Consider the following 17,405-nt stretch of genomic DNA (forward strand, 5'->3'; position numbering starts at 1 on the left):
GTACCGCAGGAACCTGCGTCACTCTTGTTGCGTTTCAATTGGCAGCATGTTAACGAGCCTTAAGTTCCTTAATCGCCGCGTTTGACTCAGCGTTAGTGGGGGCAAGGAAGAAGAAGGATAATGCCCACCCCCCCCCCCCCCCCCTCGCCTTCTTCGTTCCTTTTGATTACTCTCTTGAGATAAATTTCTTTTCCTCCTTACCTTTCCTCAGAAAGCGGTGACTGATCGATAGGCTCGACTAGGCTACCGCGGCGCCGAGGCCCGAAATCAAATGATCAGGGAGGCTTTAGTCGAGAGGGATGAAAATATGCGAAGGATAGGGATCTTACCAGCGGTGGAATTGGGATTGGAAGTTTAAAAAAGGCACATAAAGCCATTCTAAATAACGTTTCAATTTTCCTTTGTCATAACGAGATCGATCATGAAGGAAGTGCTTCTTTCTAGGTTATAGAAGCTCAAAATCATTTTACTTGGACGTCACGAGCCACCACCTTGACAACTTTTTTTCGTTTTGAGTTTCATTTGTTGGATATTTTAGGAGTGGTTGGTTAAATTCCCTTTTCTCTTCGCTTCTCCACAGCGCTCGCTTGTCTGATTTTTCTGCTAATTGCTATAAAAACACTGCCCGACTGACTGACTCCCTTTTTTCCTTTTTTTTCTTTTGAGTCTCAACATAATCTGCTAAAAGGAAGGTAAATATAAAAGTAATAACTTAAACTCAACTTTCCGCCGGTGAGCAAAGGTGAAACCGTTGAGTCTCGACCAGTCTCTGGGTTTTACGCCCCATACCATAAAATTTCACGTAAGATGGGCTCGCTGGCCTCCTTTTCTCTTCAACGTTGTTCCAAGTAAAGCAGCGCACAATCATTGTCGACAGAGAATTTTTAAATCGCCGTTTGAGTCCTTTCAGTTCTCTTTCGTTCCATCCCAGGCCCCTAAGTGCACCCCTGGTCGTAGCCTCGTTTAGAGGTTCCGTTCCCTGCTTCAGACTGTACATTGCGCCAGCGGTATTTTGTCAAACATTACACGCGCATTGAAAGTTGATATGGCTGCAGGTAGTTTTCATCTAGTTTTTGTCGCGTAATGAGGTAAGAATATAGATTAGTGTAGGTGAAATGCAAATATCAGATGTAAGTGTCAGGTAGTGCTGCCTTTATTACAGGGCTTTGTTCGTCGAAAAATTCTGACATGCCTTTAACGTTAACCTTCGTTGTGTTCATCAAGTCGTAAGTGTTTACTCATGCTATAAGAGAGCATGCAAGTCTGAAATCGTGCTCACCTTCTTACTTTTCTGTGTATTAAACCAAATGGTCTAGCTCACCACATGTCTTCCACACTGTATGTGTAGTTTTACAGTTGTGCAAACTGAAGAATCATTTCATTGTATTGAAAATTACTCTTACACATATTCCACGTCCTTAATCCTTTACACCTTAACATCAGTATGCATAATCTCCTTGCCGTTATCTGTACATTTCCTAAGTTACTGACAAGGAGAATTTGTTTAACAATCGAGCTTCTTAAGTTGGTGATCATTTCCCTTATTCTCATGATCTTACATGAATGATTCAACAGTATTATTGTAAAGAGAAACTAGATGCTGGTCACTCTTAGGGTTCAAAGGCTTGAGAAACTGAAATTTTTATATTTCCACATACCCTTGAAAACTTGAATATGACTCATGTACTAACATGCTATATTGATACATTTAAGGTAAAAAACTTGGTGAAATTACAAGAAATGTTTACATCCTAGAGATAAAGACCAGTTCGTCGTTTAATTAATATTACTTGTCAAAGAGGCTGAGGCAAGTTATTGTTGAAATATGATTTCAAAGGTGATCAGTAGAGCAAGAACATTTGGTTAATTGTATTAATTTCTTTATGAGGATGGTAAGTAACTTTTAAGCATGCCATGTAAGGGAAACAGTAAGTTTTTTTGTTTTTTTTGTTTTTGGTTGTCGTGTCAGGGGTTCCTGAGAAAAACTTTGACACATCAAAACTCAAGAGGAAACAAAATTTGTTCAAGGCCATGTGATCAATAATTAACTAACTGCAATGATACATGTATTTAGAGCAAGGGAAATCTAAGCATTTTGTTAAATATGTGGGGCATGCATGCAAGCACTGTTCTGCATGCAAAAACATATCACTTAAATGTAAATAACTGATAATTAGTTCTGCTTTTTGTTAGAATGTAATCAAGACAATGGCAAACTTTGGTAAAGGCAAAAGAAATGGGCAGTACTGGCAGAGACAGTCAGTATACTCTCCATCATTCGTGGATCTTGAGAAATACCTTCCGAAGCCTAAGGATAGTGATCTACCTGCATTCACCCGGAAAACCCCAAAGCAATCTACAGTTATTAGACCAACAGAATATAAGTCAAACAATTATGCTCTGTATAATGACAGAAGCAGCACGAACTCTAATTCTTCAACCTCTAAATGTACAAGCACAGCAACTTCTTCAGATCACGCAGGAATCAGTGTGAATGTCACTAATGAGCAAAGAACAATAAGCTTAAGTCATGGGAAGACACTGAACAGCTTGAGTAGAGAAAGTATTGGGAGAAGACCACCTAAACGTCGTCATCACTCCACTGTAACTCCAGACTTTCAAGATGAAGTCATAACCAAACGAGTGAAAAGATATTACAGTACCTCCCAAGCAACATGTAATAATACTGCTAGGTCATTAAGATTTCAGCAGTTTGAAGTAGAACCCCCTGTGTTTACCCTGGAAACAGTAAGTATTTTGCTTGGAGTGTGAGTGACAACCTAATTATTGTTCACTAAATTAGGGTTATTTAATTGGGATTTATGCATTTGTGAAGTTACAGTGTACATGTATACAGGCAGGTATGTAGTGCCATAACAATTCACAACTCACTGGCTAAGCAGAAATTTTGTGGTGAGAGACAAATTTTTCACAATTCAATTGTGTTGAACCTCGTGAAGTTTAAGCGATCAGAATGAAATTAAAACCTAATTATTGAAGCTACACCTGTACAGCATCTTAAACTCTAACTTACATGTATAATAATTGAAAGAAAAAAAGTTTTTTGATGCTGTTGCTCTGTAAACAAGGTAGAAAATACATGCAGTTTAATAGATATCCCAACAGCCCAACACTTTCATATTTGTAGCATACGGGGTTGTTCTGTACCCAAAATTTGAGTAAGATGTGAAAACTCAACAGAGATTTATATACTGAATAGTGAAACGATCCCCTATGACACACATTATGGGTCATACACCACAATGTTAACAAAAAAACCCTTTAGTGGTTGGCAGTAATGATTTTTCTTGTTTCAGCTTACCCAAGAGATACAAGAGGAAACCTTGAAATGTGTGCAAACTGTTGAGACTCTACAAAAGAAATTAAAGTTGAAATCTTTTCTAGAAAGAACTTTGTCACCATTTTTTCCAGGTATATGTACATTACTGGACTTTCCACTGTATTTACTGTAAATTTCATATGTAATGGATTCTCCCCCTCTTTAGGGAATGAAGTTTCTAACAAGCCCCCCTATGAGATTGAGGTTTTTGAGTAGTAGTCTTTGTTTGCACTTTTTCTTGGTACTGGGTGGTGTACACTTATTTGAAAGCCTGTTCTACTTTTAGCTTTTCATGTTGTAAGTTTTTTGATCAAGACATTTCACAAAACAGGGAATAAATTTTATTTATTAATCTTGGTAATAAGCCAGAAATTCCTCACCTGATCAACACACCTTCTAGTAGTAAGGTGATGAGGATACTATTTGATTAGAAAACAAATTGTCAGAGCTGCAATTAAACAAATTTATGATAAGTAATAGGGTGAATTGTTATGTAGATCTTGGGTAAGAAAGAGTTAAGTTAAGATCAATTTTGAGCCTGTTCTCTTTTCCAGGTTGTTCTTTACATCTTTGTGGCTCGTCAAGCAATGGCTTTGGTGGTAATACTAGTGATGCTGATTTCTGTTTGATTTTAAAACATCTACAGCAGGTGAGATCATGTAAATGAATGTGTGGTTTTAAGTTTCTCTTATGATATTCTTCTCTTAAGTTCCTTTCTAATAAATTGTTGTGAATCCAATTTGATTGTAGTCAAATAACCGGAAAGAAGCTCTGCCAATTTTGAGGAAAATTCAGAGAGTATTGGACAATGACCCTAAAAACAGTGAGTTATCAAATACACAGTCTCCTATAGGAGTTAAAAACATTTTTTGTATGATATGTCACCATTCTTGCAGCTTTCCTACTTGTATGTGTCATTGTCAACAAAAGCATCATGAAACTGCCTCATTATTTTGTAAAATGGGATCATACTGTACCTGTATCTCTTGTATGCAAATAGTTCTTGACAGTTCACATATTGGAATTGTTCAACAGCTTTTCTTAGTAGATGTGCAGTTATTCCTGCAAGTGTACCAATTTTGAAATTCAAGGATATGATCAGGTAAGAGCTCTGTACGCTTATAACAAGTTAGTACATGTTTATACTGAGGGTCCAAAATACAGTGTACATATTATACACTTCTGTTTTACAAGCTAACCCTCATCCAGAGAAGATTTAGCTTTCAATCAATAGCTGCTGATATCATTATAGACAAACAACAAATTTTTCTTCTGTTTCTTATCCTTCCATAGTGGCTGTGAGTGTGACATCAACATTAATAATATTGTAGTAAGTTATTTGTTTGTTTTCTTTTTTAGTCTTTAAGTAATTAATTTTTTTGTGATAATGACCAGAGGAAATGGAATCATGTTGCAGTTTTGTCATTAAGATTGGCTTGCGTAATATAAATGCTAGCTGAAATGAAATCTAGGTTTCATTTTTGTTTGGTATTTCAGCATTCCCTTTAGACTGTATACTCAAGACAAACTTTTAGACCTGTTTCTTGAGTCTTCTTATTATGACATACAGTTTATTCTATTTTCAGGGTTTGAGGAACACCCACTTGCTCAGAGCTTACTGTGAAGGCAAGTCTTTACTTTCTCAATGGTTGTCTCAAATGGGAATTTTCAATGACTTTCTCGCATGGTTTAAACTTTTGTGTTAAAATAAATTCTGTAAGATCAGGCTCTCTGACACATTTCCTATTTTTTGTTTGTCTAATATGGACTGAATCAAAGATCATTGGAGGTTGTTTTAACAGTTATTATGTCATCATGTGCATAGTGACCCTCGCATGTAGTACATCTTGTAATGAAACATGTAAATGAAAAACGTGTGCACTTTGCCACATTAATTTGTCTTTTTACTTAGTGCCTTTAGTCCTAATATCAATGGTCATATTTTCCAAACTGTTCTCTGTAAATTTTCTCTAGTACTGATAAGGAGAATTTGTTGAATACCTACGAGCTTTCTCAATCCATGATCATTTCCTTCTTTCTCATGACCTCAATGGTTGATTCAGGGGTGATACTGTAAGGAGAAATAATATGTTGGTCACTCAGAGGGATCAAAGGGTTTTGATGTATACATTTATACTTATTAAAGTATTATTATACACTAGGTAGTTATTTATTTCTTTATTTCTTTTTACATCAGTGGATTATCGTGTCCAGCCACTGGTGATGTTGGTGAAGAGGTGGGCCAAAACACACAACATCAATGATGCTAGCTTGGGTACACTCTCTAGCTATGCTCTTGCTCTGATGGTCATTCACTATCTACAAGGTATGTTTGACAATGTTACCAACCTGAAGTTTAGTTATTGTAAGTTTTGCTTTTTTTTACTTCTTAGTGAGGGATTATGAGTAAAAGCAGGCTCCCCTGACATGCATATGTGTACATAGTACATGTATATGAGCATATCCAGGAGTTAATGATTTGGGAAGGGGGGCAGTGAAATGTAGTTGGTGTATTTATTCAAGAATAATTTTTGTATGCAATGCATTTTTTTGTTTGTTCATAAGGTGTTTGTAAACCTGCTGTAGTTCCTGTCTTACAAAGGCAATATCCAGTAAGTACAGCATGTGCTCATGCACACCTTTTTTATATAAATTGCAGGATAACCTAAATTGGTTGTCATCATATCAAGTTATTAAATTAACAACCAGATCTTGGCTAAGAAATGAGTAGCATATGCATGATAAAATAAGATGCATGATAACAAGAGAGACATGAGAAATATTTTGATATGTATGTATGTATGTTGTATTTTTTGATAAAATGTAATATATTTTTTTTTCGTTTTGGTTAACAGGCATTGTTCAGATACACAAGCGATTTCTCAAGCCTTTTAAACCTGAATCCGTGTAAACATATGGTCTGCAACCAGTAAGTTAACATCACGTTTCCTTCTGCATTATTCTGGCGATCCAATTGTGTCCACAGTAACATAGCAATATTTTTTGCTCCTAATACTAATTGTGCCTGATGATTCACAGATCAGAGAACAGACAATCTATAGGAGAGTTATTTATTGGATTCTTCAAATACTATGCTGCGGATTTTAGGTATGATTTTAATGCTCTGTTCGTGCTGATCAGAAACAAAACATACAGTGACATTTGAAATTTGGTATTATCAACTCAGTTGATAACGTAAGAGTTTTTACCCTTTAGAGTTTTAGCTTTGAAACTCTTAACGGTGGCCAATTTACGTTATAAACCTAGTTGATAATACCCAGATGGCCTTGCTATACTCTCCACCGACGCAGCACCACAGTTTTTTTAGAATCTTACTTCCTTTAGACAGTGACATCTTTTAAACTCGTCTTAATTCTTAAACCCCATAGGTGACCAATACGAAATTTTTAATATCAAGCTGACAGGTGATGAGAATATAGAAAAATATCAATCAAGGGATTGTTAGTTGATCCAATACCAAATTCTCTGAAATAACATCGTTAGAATCGTACGCCAGACAGTAAGGAGACTTAGTATTGCAACCTTTGGAGTGAAAGGGTGGTGGAGGTCTTACATTCACTTTTATTTCCTTCTTAGCTGGAGTACTGATTATATTTCCATTGCACTTGGTGCTGCTTATCCACGAGACTCGCAACGTAAAAGGAAGTTGGTTTGTGTAGAAGGTGAGTTTTTTTTCCCTACACAATACGCATTTAATGTCTTATTGCGAGGGAAACAGTTAGCTTTGTATGTCTTTTCCCAATTAGCTTTAATAAGTAATACCTTTTTCTTGATTTATTACAGAACCATTTGATGGAAATAATGTCGCCAAAGCTGTCTGCAGTGTTGAAAAATTCGAAAACATCAAAATGAAATTCAGGCTGGTAAGTGCAATTTGGAAAATAGTTTCGATCATATGACGTTTCAAAACGTGTCCATAATCTAAATGTCGCATTCTGCGTCGCTGGCGGTTTATTATGCGCTAAAGCGATGAACGGCAAAGCTGCAAGAGGCTGGGGTCGAAGGCTAGTTTTAAAGCCCCTTGCGGCCTTCTTGCTCATCACGAAGTTTACACATAGCGTTAAAGTGTACGCAAAACTGTCAGTTGTGCACGCTATAAATGACGTGAAGAAACAAAAAAAGAGGAAATGGATGTTGATTACTAAATTTCACGCATCACCGTTTTTTGTCTGAAACCGTTCAGTCGTTATTGCACATAAATTCATAGATGATCTCGAATTTACAGTGCACAGTAGCTTAATAGGGGTGTTCGCGCGGTTTTGTAACGAGCTAATAATTCGTGCTCACTGGTTTTATTGCAGACGTGGCATACACTCAATATATCACCAAGTCTGGAGAGTATCAAGGTTACCTAACCAAACCATTGAATGTAAAACCTCGCGAATGGCCATTTTTGTCATGCAATGCAAAATTGAACACGAGTATAAGATAAGACGGCGCGATTGCCGGCTTGGACAACCTCGACCTCGGCAAACCTGGCTTATCATGACAAGACCTACACCAACTCTCATATGTCTTCTTGTTAGAGTAGAAGGTGCGCTATGGATAAGGAAATACACATCTCCAACTGCCTTCGACGTTCAACATTCTTCAAAGGGAGCACCGTACGTGGTTTTAGTTTCAATCTTGTATATACAGCTTACTCGTTAGAATTTGGAGAGGAATTCGTCTCGCTGCTCTTTTTGTTGTACCTAAGATTTCCAGTACACACGCGTATGAGCAAAAACAAATTCAAGAAGGGTTTTTTTTATGAAACGTGGAACGTTTTTGATAACGTTCGGTTACCATTGCGTTTGATTAACAAGTGCAGATTTGTAAAACTTTCCTATCATTGCATTTAATGATAAACGATCACCACTAAGCTTGATATATATGTATATCGTAGTTAAATTTTAATGGCGACCGAAGCTACTGCGCCATGTTGAACTGCGTTTATGGGTCTGAAAATGACACTGCCTCACCATCTCCAAATTTTATTCACATTCTTAAAATGTTTTCCACATTTCTTTGAATCGTGACGAGCATTATAGCGTTTGAGTCGTGACTAAAGCCTCAGAGTTTAGAGAAACGATACATGATATGAATTTTTAGACCCCTCCTATTTATCTAAGAGTACGACACAGAGTTTTTTATATATAAATTACATATTATAATTTAGTTAATGAAGTGTATATGATATTTAATGATATCGTGGAATTAAAATGTGTTAGTCAATCTACCCACAGTCTCCGCACATTTGAATATTTTTTTTCCTTTGAGCAGCACCCACAACGTGATGGTGGTACCTTTGATGGGCGCTCTTGATAGTTCAAACCTGGATGTAGCCACCATTGTCTTCAATGTTTCTTTTTGTTTGTTTGTCTTTTTTCTTTTAATGTAGTAGCCTACACCCTGTAGATGTATACGCATGTAGTTTGCAGAAATATTATCCATCCACCTCGTCTGCGCACAAAGTTGCCTTGCCCATGAAAAGCGTTTGTGTCGCTCGACAATTTGTAAGCGCCAACATCGGTTTGTGTTCTCTTGCTGGTTTGTAATACTTTAGCTGGACGTAACTGAGGCAACTCTGTGGCAGCTTAAACATAAGAGTTTGGAGGGCTCGTTTCTCGAAACCCTTCACTCTTTAAAGGGCTTAAAACCAATTTTGTAAAACCTGTATCTTGGGAACAGAAGTGCTGATTTAGCTCAAATAACAGCCCAATTTGAATCGTTCCTGGGTATTTTTAATTGCTTGAATTTCAATGTAATTTGTATCTCGATCTTGAACGCTGGGACGGCGAGCAAAAAGAAGCTTTTTCGGGAACTATTGGGACGTTCGAGAGACGGTCCTCAGGATAACGTGTCTTCTGCCATTTAGAGTTTGTTCAGAGGTTTCTTTTTTGTGGTACCAACCCCAGCGTGATAAACATGTATAGGACTCGTCATTCGCTCGACCAGCAGCAACGGAGCGAGGTTTAACTATGAAAAATTCGCCGCAGCTAAATAACAGCTTTCTCTCAATAGTTTACTTCCCAGGGTATCATGTACAGGACTACTAATTCGCAAGACCAGCGGGAACAGAGCGAGGCTTACCTATGGATACTCGGTTGTAGCTCAGATGCAAGAACATAGGACAGTTTCTTCTGTGATGAAGAATTTTTTTCAGAAGTTTCCTTCTCTATGGTACCGCATTTAACACGATGTGCATGTATGCAACTCCTTGTTCATTATACCAGCAAGAACAGGGCGGGAGGCAGCTTTGGAGTCTCAGTTGCAGATTAGATATAAGAGCCCAAGATAATGTCTTCTGCCAAGTAGAATTTTTCTCAAAAGTTTTCTTCTACATGTGTTACCACCTTGTACTCGACGCACATGTATAGGACTCTCATTTCCTAGACATACAAGACCAGAGCGGGAAACGAATGCGGAAAGTATTTTGCAGCAAACAGTCTTTCTCACCCGCAGCTTTCAAGTTGGAGCCCAGTTCGTTCTCGCTATAATAGAATTTTGTCAAGGATTTTCTTCCATTGGCACTCCCTTTAACATCACATATGGAACTCCCCACTCGCACGACCAACGAGGCCAGAAGGATAAAGCCGGGCGCAATTGAGGAAACTCTGTTGCAGCGTAGAAGTATGAACCCAAAACGCAACCAGTGTAGCATGCAATAAAAATTAGAATATGCCATGCGCAGTGAAGGTATGGGAAAGAGACAGACCGCCATACGTCACAGAATGCACGATCATTTATCCAGAAAACTACAGCGACAAACCACCATCCAACACATGCGAATCCTAATCTTTTAACTTTCAAGTCCTTACATCTGCAAAGTACAGAGGGAGAAAAATGGTAGAATTGAAAAAAAATTAATTAAAAAAATTAAAATAAAAAAAGAAAGGAAACAAGCATGCGAGGTTAAAAGAAAAGTAGGTTGTTATCAATGAAGGAGCAATGTAGGAGCAATGTTATCGATGGAGGATCAATGGAATATCAATGTTATCAATGGAGGATCAATGATTGGTAAATCTATTGTGAGGTTTACATAGGGGAGACGCAGTGTTCACTGGTCAAGAGGTCTGGGTTCGAGACCGAGCTGGGTCAATATGCTGTGATCCTGGGTAATGCATTTTACTCGCACCGTGTCTCTCTCTCTCTCTCCACCCAGGAGTATAAATATGTGCACCACAATTATCAGGGAAGCCTGCTAAAATACAGGGGGTAACCCATCCAAGGGGAAGTTGAGATACTCCTAGTCGCTCCATGCTATATGCCACCCTTTACCTTTTTTGCACGTAAAGGTCGTCTAGTAGTAAGCGTCCTTAACTCTTTATACCCCAATATCAGTTTGCATATTCTCCATACTGTTCTCTACATATTTCAAAAGGTGCTGACAAGGAGAAGTTGTTTAACATGAACAAGAGCCCTCCTTAGTCGCTGATCATTTCCTTTATTCTCATGCTCTTAGTGTTTGATTCAGTGGTGATACAGTGAGGAGAAACTAGATTCCAGTCACTCTTAGTGGTTAAAGGGTTAAGACGGTTTTCGGTGACCGTGCAAGACACTTCAACAACCTCAATGAAAGTTATAATCAGAAGCAAAAAAGACAGTGAATCTTTCGAGTGTTCATTTAAATCTGCCTCGAGGAAACCTGTCGGTCAATTTTATGGTGTTACTCTTAGTTGTTAGAGTCAAGCAGCCCACATGTACCGTAATGATTCAATTTAGCGCCCAGGTGCTTAATTACTTATGGTACCTCTAAGAAGGGCGTTTATTCGAAACAGGGCACTTCTTAGGGACAGGGCGCTTATTTCTTTTTTGAGAAACAGCAGAATGTGCTAAACTAAGCTTCGACGTTCATTTAAGAGGGCAGAGGGGCACTTACTGTAACGATGGTGCTAAATTGAATCAGTTAATTACGGTCAGTTGTGCAAATGAGTCACCTTTTAAGTTCAGCAAACAGCATGAAGAGAAATGGAGCTCCAAACGCCATCAAAACGAATGCATTTGCCACAGGATAGATAAATCCTAACCACGTACAAACCAAAGACAAGCCAAGGACAGCGTACTGGAATGTTTCTCTAAGCATAAACAAAACCGGCATAATGATATATATCAGTACTTTCCCGGAAGATGCGGCACAAAAAAAATGCAAACGAGAGATAAAGAAGGAGCAATAAAATGTGGAGTGGGAGGCCGAAACAACTGCAATCAACGTCGAAATTAGTTGACATATCGCGTAACCATTATGAACTAAGCGACTTTAACTTCAAATGAGCCATATTTTGCCACAATGCCACACTTCCTCACTGAATGCACTGTGCTGTATTTGATCACTTTAAGGTATATACAGGATGACAACTTTTGGTTAAAGCGAAAAACACTTCTCTGGAGTGCGTTTGAGAGAAAGATCTTCAAGGTCATTCAAGCTGGAAGAGTTTATTCAAAACTAACACGTTTGAAATGGCCCAAACGTTATGGGTAGAAAACGAAAAATAGTTTTCTGGTGGTACTGATGTAGGAGCTAAAATAAACAAAAGAAAATTAGAAAAAAAAAAGAGAAAGAAAGAAGAAAGAAATGGAATGGAGAAGAAAAACTGCTATTTGTGTCAAAATATCTTTTTCTCACAGCCCTAGCCTCTTGTACGAGTTCAAATACCTGTCTCCTCCAAACGGACTGAGAGCTAACATCCATTTTGGTGTCCATAAGGCTAGTGCTACCATCAAAACCCACAGGATGGCAAGTTCGTCCAAAAGTTGACCCACGAGACTAAGTGTTGCGTGAAAATAGGCTGAACTCAATCCAATGACGACGAACAAAACCCAAACGATATTGATCCCAGAGCAGACATGCTTTGAGTACGGACGAAACAGGTATCTAAAAAATACCAAAATTGTTGTTTTAATTTTGAGGGGACGTCAAATAATTGTGCACCAATTTTGCAACCAATCAAAAACAGGATTAGAGCAATTTTGGATTCACTCTCCAAAGTAATTGGGAATTGCATTAGCTCTGCCCTACATCGTCGTGTGATTGGTCCAGAAAACACGCGACGTACTCAACCAATCAGTTTCAAAACTAAAACAAAGGGCAACTTGGTCACCCGTACTTTTCCCGCGGCTCAAGTAGTTTAGTTATTTTCATTTTGAGCCCTTATTGGTACTTGAGTTTTTTTTCAGGTCAGATTAGCTGTTGTGATTACTTTGGATTTGATTTAACGACACTCGGTCCAGTGGTGAAATGTTCTCTAATTTAAAAACCAGTCGAGATGTAACTATTTCGCGCATTCCAGTTGTGGTTTCTCTGGCTCTTAGTTTACAACACTCGATCCAAACGCGCTTTGAAACCAATCGTGATGTGACTAATCAGGCATATTCCCGCGCTTGATGATGTTCACGTGCGTTTTCCATTTGTTCCCATTGGCTCTTCGTGATGTTGAACTTTGCTCCGATTGGCTCCTGGTTGCATCGTTTGTTTTGGATTTAGTTTGACAATTTCCAATCGAAGAGTGCTGAGAATTTGATTTTAGTATTAGTTTTTCGTTTTAGCGAGATAAGTAGGTCCGACAGAATTTCTTTAGATACACGTAGTCTGGGGTCAAACTATATTCCAATTTTGTTTTCATTACAAAAAAAAAATGAAACAGTCTTCAGACACTCATACTCAGTGAAAATAAAAGATCGACGCGAAGTTCTAATTATCCCCCACTGGGAATATTCAGCAAAGCAAGCGCTTTTCTGCTTCCCACGCTCACTGTTGTGCAACATAAAGCCTAAAGGCGTTCATATGTTTTTCCAAATAAATCTGCTTTTTATTTTCTCCGCGGATTTAACGCACTCCTTGTGAAAAGTTTCCATGTTTGCACTATACGTTGGGATTTGTCGTACCTGACTTCAACATACATAATTTATTACAAACACAGTAAAGTTTACAACAAATTTAAATTGAAAATGAAATATTTATTGCCACAACAGCCTAACAGTGGTGGCTGACGCTTTGGAAGAAGATTATTCCTTTTGCCAATTTTTTTTCCCGCCGACCTTAGCCCAGTATGGTATTGCAATTTTGCAAATTTTTCAATGTTTAGCCTCCCTTCCCTGGTCGATATGTGGACATTTCGACGTCACTCTTATTCTATAACCATTTCATCTCGAAGAAGAAAAGCATCATGCCTGCTACTTCAACCGCAACCTCAACACTCAAACACGATGCTGTTATATTGTTTTTGTTGTTTACCGCCTGACTGAACCTGTCAATTTTAACACCGATACGGCAGAGACCACGAAGCGGTTTACTAATTAATTCTATTCACATAATGAACGCCAGCGAATAAACGAATCGCTCAAGGACAAAAAAAAAAGTTGTGTCGGCGAATTTTCAAATGCGGTTAATAACTCTCGCCTACGTTTTGTGGGCGGCAATTTTCAATTTTGAAGCGATCTCGATGCGCTTATCATTCAACTGGCGGCTTTTTAAAGTGCCGCTGGCGGTACGCAGAAATTTCAGACGCTGAGTAACTTACTATGAAAATAGTCCGTGTGCAGTACATGCTTTTAACCCCAGCTGTTTACCGCTGAGAAACTTTCAGGTGGTATTATTCTGAATTCGTGCAACATGGAAAAAAAAATTTCCCACACTTACGTAATGGGTTGTTCCCTCGTAGGAAAAATCAGCGGAATTAAAATTTCGAAATTGTTTCTACTCGTTCCCTGACTTAAGTTTCACGAAACGGACACCATATTATAAATTTTTTCTTTTATTATTGAACGCTTACTCTTAGACATGTAGATTTTATGTTATGCAAATTCCTAATCATGGTTGCCAGGTACTTTTCGATTACCTGTTACGTTTTGATAAGTTTTACTCACGAGTAATCTGAATATCTTTTAAAACTGACGATCTGTATTTATTCCTTCGTTTTAAATTATTTTGCTTTTTATTTTGTTTTGTTTTGTTTTTTTTTCATTAAGTCCACTGGAAATTTTAAATCGTTCTAGAAATAAGAAGAAATAAAAGATTAGGGTCTTGTCATTTTTCACAGAGAGTTTATCGTTTGGGCGTTCGATCTGAAACTTCAACATGTCAGTTGCGAATAAATTACATCTTTCAGCAATGTTTACTTTGGATTTAGTCAAAACAATTAATCTTGTTTCATTGTGGACATTCTCAAGAGAGTAACGTTAAGTCAATATGAAAATTTTTTCTCAGCGCAAGGAGAGCAAAATCATTTTTCTGCAAGCAACCTTCAGCAAATTTAGTAGATCTTTCTAATTCTAGTTTCAGTTAAGGTCGAATATTTGCGGTCTTAAATATTTCACACGATTTCCTAGCAATAAACATTATAACATCGACAGGTGATCTTAAAAAAGGTGCGAGAAGAAAAGACGTATTTTAAGAGATAAAAGTAAACAAAGATGATTGAAGGACGGCAAACGAAGGATTATAAAAAAAAAAGTACTCACATAAAAAATGGCGGAAGAATTAGGAATACAGCGTTGCTGACCTGAATTGAAAATATATCTCAGTTAACATCGCATTTGCTTGGTATGGTATTCAGAGAAGCGACGTTAGGATCGCTTTCAAACAATTAAGAACCGACATCTCTTTCAATTGTAAACTCAAAATCGCTTATTTGCCTTACCGTGTTATAAAATTCAGCGATGAAGGTAACATGGGCATAATTTGATTCACACCAATCCACATCCGAACTACCTCGTGCGAAATGCGCCAGCATCTTGCTTTGTAATAGAATGCCGGATTTGCTGTCTATGAATTTCGTAGAAAAATTTTGTCCTAACCATGTGCGTTGTTTCCTTGCGACTTAAACAAAACAAAACTGGCGGGCCGGCTGAAATATTCCGGGCGAGGCTACAAAGCTTTCCGATTTCGAACAGGTGGCTGTTCTTGCGGTGGTGGGGTGGGCAAAATACGCTCATTTTTCCTCAAGCGCCTTGCTCAGGAAAATTGTGAGGCTAACTTGCGCTTTTTTGAAAATAATTTTTAGCTGGATAGCCTATTCACGATCACAGTTCTTATGAGTAATTTAATAATTGAATTTGAATCTTTGAATACCTTCAATTTTAACGGTTAGATTTTAATATAAAACTCACTTCCAAATTAGTAATTTTAGGAAAAAACTACGATCGCATCTTACCCTCGTAGAGTCTGAATGATGATCCAGTAGGAAATATCATTTTATTGCGTATTGAGTTATTTGTGGATGGATGTGAAATATGCAAAAGATTATAAACAGTCCATAATCTCTTGAAAATGTGAATTTAGTTTTTTATTATTATTATAAACATCATCATTATCATTATTATTATTATTATCATCATTATTACCACTACTACTTTTATATTCGACAGATAAATATAGTACCTATTTAAAAAATTTTTAAAAAAATTTCTAGGCGACATGGGTTGCATTTAATTTCAGATGATCCGACCGAGTCCAATCCCTCTTTATAAAATTTTATAAAATGTTGTGATCTCGTTCTTCATTTGCAATTTGACTAAAGGGAGTGTCTCTCTTTGATCGAATGAAATATGAAAATTAAGACCATCATTAGCTGTGAAATAATCAGATCAGGGGGCATCCGAGTCCCTCTCTTCCCACGCCAGTGGGGGTTTTAGCACCTCAAAACCACCCCGGCCCAGATCTCAAAGCCTTCTTAGGCACTCTTCAAATGGTTCTCAAAAGACCTTACGTGTCTACACCAGTTCAGTCGCTGAACTGTTAAATACTGATCTTTTTTCTTTGAATCTCTTATTATTGGTGGGTTTTGGTATATTTTTGGACTTTTGATCAGCCCTCCGCTGAAGTTGAAACGAAGATTGCGTGACGAAATACTCGCTTTGTGTCGACCTGCACGGAAATGACGAGCATTTAAAACCCTATTTGTGTTTCCCTCTCAAGACCAAACAGTCTCAAGACTTGAATTAAAATATGTCTCCCAAAGCGATTGTTTTCGCCACATTCCACATTGAATTAATTGGAGTTACAGGAAACGTTGAAGGAACATGGGTGACGCCTTTCCGGTTTGCGTAATCTGCGTGACATGACGTAATGGAGATGCTACATTTGTGTTCCTGTCACAATCAGATACCACGAGTCACTATGAAAAGTCCTTATAAATATTCATTTATGCAAATTAGCTCGTTTCAGTCTTCCATTGTTGTTATTTGACGCGCGGCCGAATTTCCTTTTCGCTGCGTGGCTTGCGAGTCTTTCATGCGCGAAGAGACTGGAAGCGAAATGGAGCCTTATAAGCATGCGCAGTTGTTTCCAATCGATTCAGCGTGGCTGTTTTCGTGTAAAAAGTTCCTTCGACTGTTGATCGAGGTTTGTTTTAGATTTTTTAAGCTTTCGTCAAATTTTCAGCTGAAGCTAGATCGAAAGATTGTAAACGGTAAAATTATCTGTGTTTTAACGACCTTGCCGGTCCATGCCGGTTAGGTTTCGAGCTTTTACATTGCTTTTGGACTTCTCTGGAGGAAAGTAAGTGGTTTCTTTACTTTGTGCACACGCGTGAACATAGTTTAATTTCACGAAAAAGGTTGGTGGTTTAAGAGTGTTCCGTCCAAGATGGACGTCAAGTGTCACAAGGAAAAGTTGGCTTCGTTTTGTCGGCGATGCGGGAACTTTTTTGATACAAATCCAGCAACAAGTAGACATAAACCGAAGCTTGCTGTAACTTTTTCTAAGGAGCTCCAAGCAGTTGATGGGTTAGATGTTAGCAACGACAGTGAAGAAATGCATCCACCGTCTCTGTGTCGATGCTGTATTTTAAAGCTTGAACGTTTCAAGAAATCGAGAAACAGACACGATCGTCAATTAAAGTTTCCAGGTGACAAAGGTAAATGTTGTGTGTTTTTGACTCATGATTCCTATGTGAAAGAGGGAAGTTGCCCAATTTGCTGTTTTAATTTAAGACAAAGCCCAAGAAAAAAAAGGCCCCATGAACCTGACAACAGCCCCTCTGCAAGTGGAAATGCCAGTGCACTTGTCACCAAGGTCACAGTTATCAGCTTGAGGTATAGTTTTTGTAAACAACAGAATTTCCTT

The 17,405-nt window shown here is 38.0% G+C and overlaps 2 protein-coding genes across 3 annotated transcripts; one reads left to right on the forward strand and one right to left on the reverse strand.

Moving 5' to 3' along the window:
• Window positions 1–994: 994 nt before the first annotated feature.
• On the forward strand, window positions 995–8,579 carry LOC113685634 (poly(A) RNA polymerase GLD2). 2 transcript variants are annotated; one of them, XM_027203163.2, is made up of 15 exons: window positions 995–1,088; window positions 2,194–2,748; window positions 3,318–3,432; window positions 3,895–3,989; window positions 4,091–4,163; window positions 4,376–4,442; window positions 4,634–4,670; window positions 4,927–4,966; window positions 5,538–5,666; window positions 5,906–5,952; window positions 6,196–6,269; window positions 6,380–6,448; window positions 6,938–7,023; window positions 7,145–7,224; window positions 7,663–8,579. In XM_027203163.2, exons 2-15 carry the CDS (start codon window positions 2,209–2,211, stop codon window positions 7,714–7,716), a joined length of 1,506 nt encoding a protein of 501 aa, XP_027058964.2. In that variant the 5' UTR covers window positions 995–1,088; window positions 2,194–2,208; the 3' UTR covers window positions 7,717–8,579. The 2 variants fall into 2 exon arrangements, with proteins under 2 accessions (XP_027058964.2, XP_089061185.1); XM_089205059.1 differs by having other exon boundaries at window positions 1,065–1,226.
• LOC113685633 (inactive alkaline ceramidase) lies at window positions 8,319–15,198 on the reverse strand. The gene is made up of 5 exons (XM_027203162.2): window positions 14,980–15,198; window positions 14,801–14,841; window positions 11,997–12,215; window positions 11,281–11,418; window positions 8,319–10,163 (listed from the first exon to the last, which is right to left on the reverse strand). The coding sequence occupies exons 1-5, from the start codon at window positions 15,070–15,072 to the stop codon at window positions 9,851–9,853; spliced, it is 804 nt and encodes a 267-aa protein (XP_027058963.2). The 5' UTR covers window positions 15,073–15,198; the 3' UTR covers window positions 8,319–9,850.
• Window positions 15,199–17,405: the final 2,207 nt, after the last annotated feature.

The sequence above is a fragment of the Pocillopora damicornis genome, chromosome 4 (assembly GCF_964200805.1).
Source record: "Pocillopora damicornis chromosome 4, jaPocDami1.2, whole genome shotgun sequence".
NCBI classification, from domain to species: domain Eukaryota; kingdom Metazoa; phylum Cnidaria; class Anthozoa; order Scleractinia; family Pocilloporidae; genus Pocillopora; species Pocillopora damicornis.

Coding starts and splice junctions, on each gene's coding strand:
- LOC113685634 (XM_027203163.2), top strand. CDS start 2,209: ATGGCAAACTTTGGTAAAGGCAAAAGAAATGGGCAGTACTGGCAGAGA. Junction 4,164..4,375: donor GGACAATGACCCTAAAAACA/GTGAGTTATCAA, acceptor ATTGTTCAACAG/CTTTTCTTAGTAGATGTGCA. Junction 4,967..5,537: donor GCTCAGAGCTTACTGTGAAG/GCAAGTCTTTAC, acceptor TTTTTACATCAG/TGGATTATCGTGTCCAGCCA.
- LOC113685633 (XM_027203162.2), bottom strand. CDS start 15,072: ATGCTGGCGCATTTCGCACGAGGTAGTTCGGATGTGGATTGGTGTGAA. Junction 14,842..14,979: donor TCGCTGAATTTTATAACACG/GTAAGGCAAATA, acceptor TTTTCAATTCAG/GTCAGCAACGCTGTATTCCT. Junction 11,419..11,996: donor AGTCCGTTTGGAGGAGACAG/GTATTTGAACTC, acceptor GTTTATGCTTAG/AGAAACATTCCAGTACGCTG.